The 14,125-nt window shown below is 38.7% G+C and overlaps 1 protein-coding gene and 2 long non-coding RNA genes across 3 annotated transcripts; all 3 read left to right on the top strand.

The window, feature by feature from the left end:
• Positions 1-3,027: 3,027 nt before the first annotated feature.
• LOC307130478 lies at positions 3,028-5,457 on the top strand. The gene is made up of 5 exons (XR_013817044.1): positions 3,028-3,564; positions 3,931-4,072; positions 4,464-4,656; positions 4,783-4,854; positions 5,355-5,457. It is a non-coding gene; the product is annotated as an uncharacterized lncRNA (long non-coding RNA).
• Positions 5,458-7,975: 2,518 nt separating this feature from the next.
• Positions 7,976-11,087, top strand: LOC307130477 (uncharacterized protein). Its single transcript, XM_079823475.1, has 3 exons — positions 7,976-8,277; positions 8,507-8,581; positions 10,931-11,087. Exons 1-3 carry the CDS (start codon positions 8,073-8,075, stop codon positions 11,029-11,031), a joined length of 381 nt encoding a protein of 126 aa, XP_079679601.1. The 5' UTR covers positions 7,976-8,072; the 3' UTR covers positions 11,032-11,087.
• Positions 11,088-11,696: 609 nt separating this feature from the next.
• Positions 11,697-12,344, top strand: LOC307130479. Its single transcript, XR_013817045.1, has 3 exons — positions 11,697-11,733; positions 11,830-11,942; positions 12,206-12,344. It is a non-coding gene; the product is annotated as an uncharacterized lncRNA (long non-coding RNA).
• Positions 12,345-14,125: the final 1,781 nt, after the last annotated feature.

The raw sequence follows: 14,125 nt of genomic DNA, 5'->3' as shown, positions 1-14,125 counted from the left end.
TGACCAAAGTGCGGTTGATCTCGCTCGATTTTTTCAGCACTAGCTCATGCTGATGACGTTTATTCTTCTATGCTAACGTGTGTCGTAGCCTGAGATTCATTAGGTGTCATCATCGTACAGTCACACACACACACACACACACACACACACACAAACACACACACACCGTACACAAGTTCATCAGATCCGGGTCCTTCAGTGTGATTTGTGATGATCTTACAGGATTGGTGAAATCACACCGTCTGTAGCAGGAATAAAAGAGAAGGCAGATCCAGACCAGATAAAACACCTCGATCAGATTCTCCCTCACAGAGCTACGTCACTCGGGGGAAATATTAGCATAATGCCGCCCAAATGCACACGCAAAGAAAGAAGGCGTGGCTTCAGTTGTCAGTTGTTGTCGCCGCCATGTCGTGTAGACGCTGGGTGCGTTCCATTTGACCGTAAGTGGACTGCGAAGTGGACTTCAGAGGGTATTCCGCCATCTTAAGTGAGATTCCAATCCAAAGGGAGCGAACATGTTCAGTCCGAAGGGCACTGCGATCGGCGCAGGGAAGAAGGGAACATCGATACATCACTTCACAGGAAGTAGAGAGTGAAAATCACCCAAATGTCTTTGCGCGTCGCGTGCATCACCTTCTGAACTAATGATGGAGCAGAGCCGTTGGTTGGAACAGCTCTGTTTACATATGCATTTGAATATAGTTATTATACAAACTAGAGTATTTATGAATGGTTATGGCAATAACTGTTACATTTGTATATTATATTTTATGAATTTGTAAACAAATTAAAAGTGTTGAGAAGCACCTGAGGGCTGTCATGTTTTATATTTGACTTTATTTACCTCAGGAATGTTTACTGTGCAGCTGCACTTGGGAAAGAAAGCGCACGAGATGAGACGCTAAAGACCATTAAGAATAGCCCATAGTTAACCAAATCAAAGTATTTTCATATTGAATGACAGGTGCAGCTTCAAATCTGTTCATAGTCAATACAGGTTATAAGTAAACTAATAAAACTAATGGACAATGTTTTGATTATATGTTTTAGATAGCCTATACTGTGTGTTTTTGTAAATGTATATGGTTTTCAATTTGAAAGTAAAGTAAATTACAATATTAATTTATGTTAGGCTATATCATAATCTGCACCCGTCGTTGCCTTTCTTTGATGACGTTGCAGGGCGTTCCAAATGAGTGATTATTGTCAGCGAAGTCCACTTCAACTGATATACCCTGCTCAGGGAGTAGGGAGCAGTGAACACTGCGTAGGGACCCTGTCGAATGGAATGGCACCCGCTGTGTGTGTCTGTGAAAGCAAAAGCACTTTATTTGGCCTTGTGAAAGTGGACACAATCAGGAATCAGTGGATCAGATTTATTTACAACACTGTCCCAGAACAGCACAACCCAAGTGTGTGTGTGTGTGTGTGTGTGTGTGTGTGTGTGTGTGTGTGTGTGTGTGCGTTGGTGCAACCGGATTATGAGGACTAAAAACATGGATACATACCGACTCTATGAGGACATACCGTAACTACTAGGACAGCACTAATGTCCTCATAAGTCGAGCAGTGTAGAAAGGCTTATCAAGCCGCGCCTAAACACCTGCTTTTTCTCAATATGTCCTTATAAATCAGTTGTACCCGTTTTTCAGTGTGTGCCAGTGTGTGCTCAGAGTGTATAATCTCCCCCTATGGGAAAATCGGTGGTACTGCAGTATCATTCACATTTCATACACCCAGACCAGCCCAAGCGCGTGATTCATTGGTGGAACGCTGGAATCCCCGTCAGTGATTGGCTACATTTGACATCTGTCAAAGTCAGCACGTGTCAGTGATTGGCTGCATTTGACATCCGTCAAAGTCAACACACCGATGCCCTAAAGACGTGTGTGGTGTGACGTTAGTCATAATTACAATTAATTAGCAGGATTCGAGCGAAGTTGAGAGTTACGGGAGATTTTAACTTTATCACGTTGAAGGTAAGTGTGTTAATTTATATATTCTACCTTTATGGCGTTTAGTGTCATGAGTCAGACAATTTCTAACTAGTCATATCACCTTTAATCATGGCAGCTAATCGGCCTAATATTCGCCCATTAGCAGCTAAAATGGCGTCTCTAAACAACTTGCACATGCTATTAAAGTTTATTTAGGAACAAACGAAATTCTCTTGTTGTTCATAGACATATAAGTATTAGTTGATGAAACGTAATCGTATAACGCCATGGATGCTTGAGATCAATTTACATTTTAATGTGGCACAAATAAAATAAATTGAATCTGTGTTGTCATGACTGGTAAAGAGTTAACGTTACAGTTTAATACAGTATGATACAGAAATATTATATATATATATATTTCATTTTAGGGCTGATATTAACATATTTTATGATTTCATTAGTTTTAATTCGCATGCTTTACATTTATTATTTGAATGTATCAGGTATTGTACATGGAACGTTTTCTAAATCTTACTCTCTATACTTTTTAGAGTTTAGCTTCGTTTCGTTTGATCTGGGGTGCCACATTAAAGAGAGCTAAAATGGTATTAAAATAGACTGAATTTGGAATCTGAGACTGTTTCTTATCAAAAGTAACAAACTTCAAAAATCTCACTTATCAACTATTTATGTGTAAAATGTTGTATTTATTAATATAGACTTAACTACAGTCTGACAATTATGTACTGTATATAAAGCATTTATAAAAATTAAAAAATAAAATGTTGTCTGGAATGTTTTCAGTCAACATGGTAAGAAAGAAGAGAATAAAGCCTGAGCAGGATGCAAGAGAACACACATTGTCAGGCAAAGACAAAGCCTTCATTGAGGGACGACATATCAACGCATTTAAAGGTAAGTTGTGCACAAGGCACTTTGACTATGTTCAGACTGCAGGCAAATTAAATCAGAAAGTAAGTGAGACACTCCTCGCTGCAGCCTGTAGCACGATGACGTAGCTGGATCAGATCCAATACGTACTGGATGGTGGTTCGTTATGGCGAGTGCGAGTCTAGTTATAATGACTCGCACACAATTATAACTACACATTATAACTACACAGGTTAGAACATCATCTATATACAATATTGATGGTCAATATTGTATATAGATGATGTTCTAACCTGTGTAGTAGTAGTACTGATAAATAGTAATACGTAATTATTGATGAATAAGTCATCGTGATGCTGAAGTTATCCTAGTTTCTCTCTACATACATGCAAAACAGTTAAAATTGTAACATATTCTGGTCATACTTGCTGTTGAGTGGAAGCAAGAATGATCAAGTAGCCTAATTGTCTGTAATTTTAATCCTCAAGGTACAACCAGTACACATTCAAGGGAAAATGCAAAACGTGTGTCCTGATTTCGTGAGCATGTTATTAATAATTGTTTTTGCGCGAGCGGTTTGAGTATTTATCCAGTTCACAAATCTCTCAACTGCGCGTGTGCATGTGACGTCATCAAAATGTGAACGAAACCACCGCGCATGCGCGTCCAGTACGTGTTGGATCTGATCCAGTAGCCATCGTGCTTCAGGCTGCAGCCACGACTTCTTGAAGTAAGTGGGCATTCACATATAAGACACTGAGAGGTACACCGTATTGCTGGCAGTCTGAACGTGATCTTTCACATTCAAGCATTTTCATATTTTCATAAATGTTGAAGAGAGAACTTTAAACAATTTTTTTTTTTTTTTTTTCAAAATAAACTCTTAAAATGATGTAGAGAATAGTGAAACCAAATTCAACTAGCATATCAGGGAAAACTGATGCTTAAATTATTTTCACTTACTGCACCTCATATTACATTACACAGTTTTACAGGATTTAACAATTTATAAGGATAAGTTGGTCCGCTGTGTAACAAATAGCTGCACTTGGGTTCATTCATGTTGTTTTATTAGTATTATATTTTGCCTTTTTAGGGAGAGGTGTGTTTGCACTTGAGCACATTGAACCATCCACCTTTGTTGTTGAATACCGTGGGATTCTCTCTCAAAGTAAACATGTTAAAGATGTTCAAGGCAACTACTTGTTTGACTTCACATGGAATGGAACACGTTACTGGTAAGCTGGCTGTTTTTTTTGTTTTTTGTTTATTTATTTTTGGTTCGCATTCAGAGCAAAGTAGTTCTAATAAAAACAACAGTTATGATTATTATTATAACAATAGGAGATTTGCTAGGGTTCTTTTAACATTAAGAACTTATTAGTTAGTGATAATCAATAACATGGTTATTGTTCAACAGGGGGGCATTAGCCTAAGGGTTAGTTTTTTTGTTTTGTTTTTTACCGTAAGTGGATCATGGATCAAGTTAATTGTCACAATGTGTATTTGAATATAAGTTAAATAGGCCAAGTTTAGCCTAACCCCAAAAATATTTAATGTTCATTTAGAACCTTATGTTTCAGTATGTGTCTATGTTTTAAATTTCTTACTGCTCTATTTTTCTCACAGCATTGATGCAACAAAAGAGGACGGTTCTCTTGGACGACTGGTGAATGATGATCACAGAAATCCAAATTGTAAAGTCAAGACAATCATTGTTGACGGAAGACCACACCTGTGCCTGTTTAGTATAAAACATATCTTTCCAGATGAGGAGGTCACATACAACTATGGGGATTCCTCTTGGCCTTGGCGTTTAAGGGTGAGTCTCTTAAATACTTTATCACTGAAAGTCAACATGTATTACATGTATTTTTTTTATTTATGGTGCAGATTATTAAAAAACATCCTTGCCAATGTGTTGTACCTGTCTTTCTTATAATTATAGGAAATGTGTGACAGGACCTCGGTGGCTGTAACTGAATGCAGTGTGAATCCTTCCTCATCCGGGAAAGAGAAAGTAAGTGAGCACATGTTCCTTAATTGTTTACTTCTCTTTGACACAGGCAATATTAAGTGTAGGATGGTTGGGCATTATACTAGTCTGGTTTACGTGGACTGTTGTCTTGAAGACGTTGTTGTGACATCTCAAACTCAAGTAAAATATACCTCGCTCTCCATTAATTTTCATCACTTGTGTGTTGGGGGATGTGCATGACACTGACCTGAAATATAAGGACCGTTCTCCACTACGAGGACCGTCATGTTTGGGTTAGGGTTAACAATTTTTTGAGGAAAAGATGTTGATTTGTGTATGTGTCAGCTTCTTTATTGTGGATAAGTTGTAGACTTAATATGCACACTTTTGCACACTGGATATGCTTTCAATGCAGCAATAATTGCATTAACTTTCAGTCAAAGACAATTCAACCGTTAAGGCCCATTCACACCACACTTTGGAATGAAATTTGTGCTATTTTCAATATATGAAGTTGATTTAATAAATCCATTTTGTTATAGTGCCACCATGAAGTTCACAGTGCTGTTATCTCCAGTTTGGATTCTTGTGAAGATTGCAGTGGACCTGTGACAAGTCGAAAATGGCTTGGCCTTACATGCAAATGTATGTATGTTTGTGTGTTCATTTTTGTATCGAAAACAAAATGGGCTGTCCTGTAATTTCCTGGTATTTTTATTTAAAAAAATTGTGCTGTTTTATTCAAATCATTATTGTAATGCAGTAATCTGATATAACCTAAAAGCATGCTTATTTTTATACTTTAATTTTCTTTCAGTATGTTCAAGATCATGGCACAAAACCTGCTTCCTGAAGAATATGACACTGGTATGTAAATTTATTGTACATCACCTTCTTTAACATTTTCAAGTTTGTTACATCAAAACTGCTGGACTATAAGCAGGGTACACTATTTTTGTTGTTATCTTTTTTTTTTATTAGCCAGATGTTGAATTTTCCAATTCTGAAGGATCCTGCTCTGATGAGGAGTATTCTCCTTGCGCTGATAAAAACACTGAAGAATCCTCCTCTGATGTTTTCATCCCGGACTTTAGACAAAATAGCGATAGTGATGATAGTCTTTCTGTCGATATATGCAATCCACCAAATTATAAGTCCACACCAGCTGTTTCAGAGTCTTCTATGAGAGCAAAGAGTGTGCCACCACAACCCATTCGCTGTTCATCCACTGAGCAAGAAATGGTTAGTGATAGATCCAGTTCTGCTCAAGACCTCATATGTGATGAGCATGATACTACTACAAACAATACTGAGATGCTTCAGAGTTTTAAGAAAACACAAGCAGTGTCGTCTTATGAACCGTCAGAGACTGACAATGTGCCAAGCCCCAAAAACACTATTTCCACCCACAAAAACTACTGTTATGTCTGCAAGAAACCTCAGTCTAAAATTGCCCGCCACTTTAAAGGGGTCATAGAATGACATTTTTGTACAAGTTAATATGATTCTTTAGTGTCTAAATGAAAAGTTTGTAATATACTTTAATTAAAAATTCTCATTAGTATTGTAAGAAAACACTCATTTTACCCGGTCAAAACCAGCTTAGTTTTCAGCAAGTAATTTCAGTGTATGTGACTTTAAATGATAATGAGCTTTGCTCACCCCGCCCCTCTGCTCTGTGGGGCGTTCGGTTCGACCCGACACAACACACGTGGAGTGTTGCCTTGACAACATTTGAGGGTATATTTTCGAGAAATAATGGCAACGGGAGTCTCTGAGGACACATCTGAGCAACCTTATCATTTTGAACCGGAGTCGGACCAGGAACAGATGACGAACGTTTCTGAATGGTTGGTTAACGTCATGTCACTTTGATCTACAGAAATTGCTGCTGCATTCTTGCTCCCTAAACACTCCAAGGACAGAAAAAGGTTACTTGAGAAATTAAGAAACAGAGGCAACTATGAACATAATAAAGAGGTTATGGAAAGTAAAAGTGGACCACTGAAAGTTAGAAGGCGGCCAGGAAGATCAGAATTTGAGCTGAGTTCTAAAACATATGTGCACTGCGTATACTGTAAAGGCCTGTTTGTTCGCAAGGAGCTGTGGCGCCATGCACGGAGATGCCCTTCAAAGATGTTTTCAGAGTCTGAAGCAACTGGTAAGGCCAAAGTTTTAGTTTTGGCTGATATTGCAGAGTCAACTTTCTCCCAGGCAATATCTTCAGAGGTCTGGAAGATTTTGGGAAACATGAAGAGTGATGACATTTCATCTGTGGTTCGAAATGATTTCCTCATACTGCAGTTGAGTCAGTGTCTTTACAACAAGCATGGAAGTGATCCAACCAAATCCGAATACATCAGACAGAAGGTTCGGGAAATGGGCAGACTCTTGCTAAGCTTGAGAAAAAAATATTCCATATTTAGTTTTGAAGATGCTGTGAAGCCAAACAATTTTTACAAAGTCATTGATGCAGTGAAAGATGTTGCTGGCTATGATGAAAAGAGCCAATCCTATAAGACACCAAGTCTTGCATTGAAGTTAGGACACTCACTCAACAAGATCGGTGACATCATTCTCTGCAGGGCCATTGCAGCAGAGGATGATTGTTTGACAAAAGCAGCAGAGCGATTCAAACAACTGTGCTCCAGTGAATGGGCAGAACATGTCTCCCATGCTGCTCTTGCTACTTTGAGCAAATCAAAGTTCAATAAACCATCAACTATACGTTCACACATGATGTGCAGCTTCTCCACCAGCATCTAGAGAAAAAATCCTCTGATGCTTTTGAAAGCCTAAAAAATCACGAGTCTCCACAAACATATGCAGAACTTGCCAAAGTGACACTTGCACAAGTAATAGTCTTTAATAGACGTCGTGCAGGAGAGGTTTCAAAAATGACACTTGAGTATTTCAGGAAAAGAGACCAGACTGAGCTCCATGATGATATCGCCGTCGGCCTCTCTCCATTTGAGCAAAAAATGTCCAGGCATTTCAGCAGAGTGGAAATAATGGGCAAGAAAGGGAGAAACGCTGCAATTTTGTTAAACCCTGAACTTGTCAGAGCATTAAAACTTCTTGTGGACAAGAGAGGTGCATGTGAAGTAGACAGGAACAACCCCTTCCTATTTGGAAGACCCAAGTGCTCACCCACCAGCTTCTTCAGAGGACAGGACTGTATCAGGCTTTTTGCAAGTCACTGTGGTGCACAACACCCAGAATATCTCCGGTCTACACAGCTCCGTAAGCAGGTGGCAACAATGTCCCAGATACTTAATCTTAAGGATAATGAGCTTGATCAACTAGCCAACTTTCTGGGCCATGACATTCGGGTCCATAGAGACTATTATCGGTTGCCAGATGCAACTATAGAAATTGCAAAAATTTCCAAGCTGCTCTTGGCTATGGAGAAAGGAACTCTCGTCAATTTCCAAGGAAAGTCTCTTGATGAAATTGAGATAGAAGGTATGTGCATTATTTTGTATGACGATGATATTAATAATAATAATAATAATAATAATGTTACAGTACAGTAACAGAACAATTTTAAATCAGATGTAGATAATGACTTAAAAGCTAATTATGTAACTCAAAAAAATGTTTTTTGAGGTGAATGCAGTAGATAAAGAAAATTTAGGAATTATATATGTGCAGTAATGTTTGGGGGGTGTTTATCAAATATGTTTTTCTATAGATGAAATTGATCTGGAATTAGACGAGGAAGAAATAAGCGATGATGAAGAGTCTGAGCCTGTCCATGGAGTAAGAGGTATGTAATGAGTTTAATTCCAGTGAGCATTGGTATAGTGTATTTACTACATCAGGTTTCTGATTATCATAAACAAAGTATTTAGGTTGTCAAGTTTAAGTATGGTTTCATTTTCTAAATGAAGGGATGGAGTTGACCCAGGATGAGACAGAAAGTTCCAACGGTATGTTTTAAAGCTACACTGTGTGATATTTTCCCCCATCTAGTGGTGAAAAGGTAAATGACCATCCAGTGAATTTTAGTTTCTGTTCCTCTCAATTCCGATTTCGTTTCAACTCCTACGGTGGCCGATTTAGTCCAAGATTAACATGGCTTCCAGTTCGACCTCGTCCACATTCGACACGGTGCCTGTGGGATATTCTGTGCGCAGTGGGATGGTTGGAACTCAACTGGCCTAATTATTCGGCTTGAAAGAACTGCAGCTAATCCAGAGTGAACTTTAATGATAGTAATGTTTATTCAGTCATCCAATTGCAAGGCATAAACAGGTTTGCGTGGATATGTACATAAACGTGCTTTCTGTGAGAGAACAAATAAGGATGGTAAATATACATACACAGTTGAGAACTGTATAACTATACTTATAAGTTACATTTGTATAATGTAACCGTAAACCAGAGCTTATTGTACCATATATAGGCGCTAAATGCAGCTGCATTAAAAGGAGCGGAGCTGCAGCTGCTGCTGCTAACAAGCGGTGTCCGGTTACAAAAGTGTGTGCGCCGCTTTAACGTTAGCACTGCAGTGCGCTCTGTATAACAATTGTTAATATGCCGATCAGACCTGATACATATTTCCATCAACATGCATTACAAGCAAATATTTTCTATAAACGAATAAACATTGTTGATAACAAAATAACTGAATGATTATTCAAATAGGTGAGCATTACGCTATTGTATGTTGACACAAAAATACTTCGGAGGTGACATCAACTGAATTACGCGATGACACACTCTGAAGCACATATACAATGACAATAACTATTATTACTTACGGAATTATTAACGCACAGAAATACCACACAAGGAAAAACAGACTTTTGAGGAATAAACAAGCCAGGAAAACTCTGTATAACTCTGTTACTGGACGCTGCTGAGATGAAAACTCTCTGCGCATGCACCAGACAAGTCTGAACAAGTTGACGCGCACATGCGCGAGGCAGGGAATTTTGTACAGTGCCATCGAGTATTAAAACCGGTTAAAACGCAAAAGGCGAAGCTTGAATTTACGGGTATGTCCCTCTTTGGCTAATGTACTTTCAAGATGGAGGGGCAACATGGCGACCACCGTTAGATCGCATTACCTTATGTATTTTCAATGGCATATTATAAACTTACGAGAATACTTTATTACTTGAAAGAAGTAAATATACAATTATGAGCACATATATTTTTGAAAGAACTAAGTGTTTTTAGCTAAGAATAGACAAAAAAAAGTTACACAGTGTAGCTTTAATTTAAATATATTTACCAAAGCTTAAAAAAAAAGAAATCCAACCTAACATATGTTCATGTGTTTCTTGTGCAACATTATTGTTTCGAGGGCGGCTTGATTAGAAACCATTCTGGTAAAAATGTATTTGAAAATAACATGATGTTTTGTAACAGCCAGATTTACTGATTGAGATATTTATTTGCGATGGAATAATTACTTTATAATTTTATTGGAGTCTTAAACACATGCAGAAACGTTACTCTGAGCCGTAACAAATATTATGCGATGGCCTGATGCAGCATAGGAGATGCAGATAACTTGACCCTTAAGAAACTTTAATTAATGCTGTCTTGAAACGTTAACAAATCTGTTATCAAAAAATCAAATCAAATGAATTTGTAATTACAAAATCAATCTTTTTAAATTGAGATTTATACATCATCTGAAAGCTGTAAATACACTTTCCATTGATGTATGGTTTGTTAGGATATGACACTATTTGGCAGAGATACAACTATTTGAAATTCTGTAATCTGAGGGTCCAAAAATAATCGAAATACTGAGAAAATCGCCTTTAAAGTTGTCCATTTCTTTTGGCGATTATGCTGCATCCACTTAAAACATTTTTTTTATATGTTTTATATAATGTTTATGATATGTTTACGGCAGGAAATGTAAAAAAATATATCTTCATGGAACATGATCTTAATATCCTAATGATTTTGGAATAAAAGAAAAATTGATCATTTTGACTGGTACAATGTTTTGTTGCCACAAATACATAAAAACATACTTGTGAGATGCATCACTGGCTTTGTGGTCCAGGGTCACACATTTATTTGAAATTTTAGATGGTCAGAAACTGTTTGCCATGTAGAGAAGAGAAATAGTGTGTTGCTTTCTTTCCCTTAGAGAAAAAAATGGGCCTGGATGAGGCTGACAGCTCCACAGGTATGTGTGTGCACATATTTCGAGATTTACAGTGGGGAGAACAAGTATTTGATACACTGTAAGTAGGAAAACCTGCAAAACTGGCAAAGCATGTTTAAGTCTGTAATTTTTGTCATTGGTACTCTTCCACTGTGAGAGACGGAATCTTAAACAAAAATCCAGAAAATCACATTGTATGATTTTTAAATAATTAATTTTCATTTTATTGCATGACATACGTTTTTGATCACCTACCAACCAGTAAGAATTACAGCTCTCACAGACCTGTTTTTTTTAAGAAGCCCTCCTGTTCTCCACTCATTAACTGCACCTGTTTGAACTCGTTACCTGTATAAAAGACACCTGTCCACACACTCAATCAAACAGACTCCAACCTCTCCACAATGGCCAAGACCACATTCCGTCTCTCACAGTGGAAGAGTACCTATGATAAAAATTACAGACTTCAACATGCTTTGCCAATTTTGCAGGTTTTCCTACTTGCAGTGTATCAAATACTTGTTCTCCCCACTGTATTTGAGAAAAAGGATACATGATTATTTTGGGTTCATGTTTTATTTTTTGCTTTCACAGTAATTCCGTGTAAATGTGGTCCTTTTTGTTTTACTCAGGACCAGAGACTAGCTTGCCCTGTGTGCTTATCTACTGATATTTCAGACGGTCCGAAACCGTTTGGATTGTAGGGCTGTAATGCATTTTATTTGTTGCTTTTTCCCCTTTAGGAAAAAGAAAAATGAATCCGGATGAAACTGAGAACTCCAGAGGTATTTAAACATTTCTGTATATAAAATTATTCCAAGTATATACATATTGGTATACATGTATATGTATTTGTATGTATATGTTTGTTTGTTTTGCAGAGACCAAATCGAGGAAAATTGTGAAAAGGCCATGGAGCCCAAATGAAGTGAATGCTGTCTTTAAACGGGATGTGGTGGCAGTCTGGAGAGCTGAAGTATTCGTCTGATATGAGGTGAAAATAACGTGCGTGCGTGTGTGTGTGTAGTGTATTTTACAGAGGACAGTTTCCTGAACCTGTGAGAGCACAAGACCGGCTGTGCACAAACACTATTGCTAAAAAATGGGGCAATTCCAACTGTGAATCTCTTCTGAATCAGAGCCTGTAAGTGTGTTTGATTATTTGTTAAAGTATTAGCATTGACTGTTCAAATGTGGAGTTTTGTGCAGTGTAGAGAAACACATTGTTTGTTGTTGGAGTGTCTGATCGTCTGTCAGTTCCAGTGAAGGTGCAGCAGTTGGCCGACTATCTGCAGCTGATCTCAGGTCAGCTGAACTCTGTGTTTGGAGCTTTGGGTTCACTGACCCACAAACAGGCTCCGCCCACTCGGACCGCACCCCTACCAACCGTCCCTGGTGGGCGTGGCCTGTAAGCCCCTCCCCCCTCACTGTCCAATGGACTCGCACACAGACTCACTGCAGAACCGCTGGCCGGGCCGGAGCACAGGTGAGACACACACACACACACACACACACACACACACACAATGGGAGAAAAGGTTTACTCAGAAATAATGAACAGAATCAAACTGGCTAAGTGTTTTGCCATAAGTGTTCATGGGTGACCAAACGTCCTGCCCTGGCCCTAATATAACAATTTTCTATCCATACTGAGGGGGCATATTTAGAGAGACTTAAGAGACTTCATCCCTGGGCTTCGTGATCGCTTTGACATGTTTGAGGGGAGAGCAAAGGAAACGTCACAGTGTCAAACATGCCAAGCTAACACAGTTATGTTGTGAAGACGAAACCGGACCGGACCATATTCGGCGTAGCGGCGTTACAGTGGCACTGGATCATGGCAGGTACGTCCTAATGACCAAAATACCACATTCACATTTATATATCCTCATCACCTTTAGTCCGGGGAATGGAGACGTGCACGCTCCATAAAACTTGAAATCCATAGAGAACTGATAAAGTCATAAACATTTCATTCTCTGCTGTAAAAACATCTCAGTTCTAATGATTATAGAGAAATGTATTGTTTTTAGTTTATACATTTAGGGATCAATACATGTGTGTAATGGAAACCAATACAAACACCAATGGCCAAGAAACTCTGCATTCAATGAATCCGCATTCATTCAGTGTGACTTTGTACAATTACTGAGCCAACACATTTTGAACATTACCGATTGTTTTTAACCTTGTAAAGTGTTGCCGAGTTATGGGGACACATCAATTAATTCATCAAACAATATAATTAATGTATAATGTAACCAATGATTATTTTTATTGAGTTATATTCACTTCACTACCAGTTGCTAAACCTAAACAATATTACAATTACCAAACATATATAGTCCTTGAGCTTCTCTGAGCTATAACACATAATAAAGAGTAAAGATATGTAAAAAAGCACAATATATAGATTTCTAGCATCTCTCCTGCATTATTTGGCCCACCCAAAAATACATCAGCAGTTTTTTGTTGAAGAGAATGAGGGTGATGTCTTTCTCAGGATCTGTCATTCCTGACTGTGTCCCGGTGGGAAACACTCTTTCAGACAGTGTTGAGGAGGAAGAGGGAGATGATGGAGAGCTGTGAGAGAAGAGGAAGAGTCTCTTTCTTAAGCTCTATTCGGACGGGGATTGTGTCTCACGTGGACGTCCGTAAAAATAAATGTGCAGCACCTCAGAGATGAACTCGTTTGTGTTACATTTGGTTATCGCAGCGCCACAGTAGAAACTAAAGCACACCCGCACCGGCCGGCTCGGCTCTGAGCGGTTCATAAACACAGAGCACAGGCCGATGGAGAAGCGGCTCCACCAGAGTCTATTTTAGGGGAAGGGGTATAAAGTAGAGCTGGGATTGGGCCTTAGTGCTGCAGATGCCCTCTCACCAGCAGCACCAGCAGTAGAGCCAGCACAACAGAAGCAGATGTGGAGACACATGTGGACATGGTGTGTGTGCGCTTCCTGTGGCAGATGCAGAGCCAAAGCAAAGAGGAAAACAAAACACACACTGGATCGCTAGTGGACATTGAGAACATGAATAATGGAAGGCCGACAGGATCCTCTCCAGAATATGGGGATCTAAGAGTTGAGGATGAAATTCTCCTGAAGTGATCCTGAGAGACTCAATGTGTGAGACATCGCTTAAAGTCAGAGCAATGAGAAAGTGCATGAGTTTGAG

Source organism: Gobio gobio, assembly GCF_949357685.1.
Source record: "Gobio gobio genome assembly, chromosome: 8".
In the NCBI taxonomy this organism is placed as follows: Eukaryota; Metazoa; Chordata; class Actinopteri; order Cypriniformes; family Gobionidae; genus Gobio; species Gobio gobio.
The sequence above is the reverse complement of the archived record's forward strand: the minus strand, read 5'-3'. Positions and strand labels throughout refer to the sequence as shown.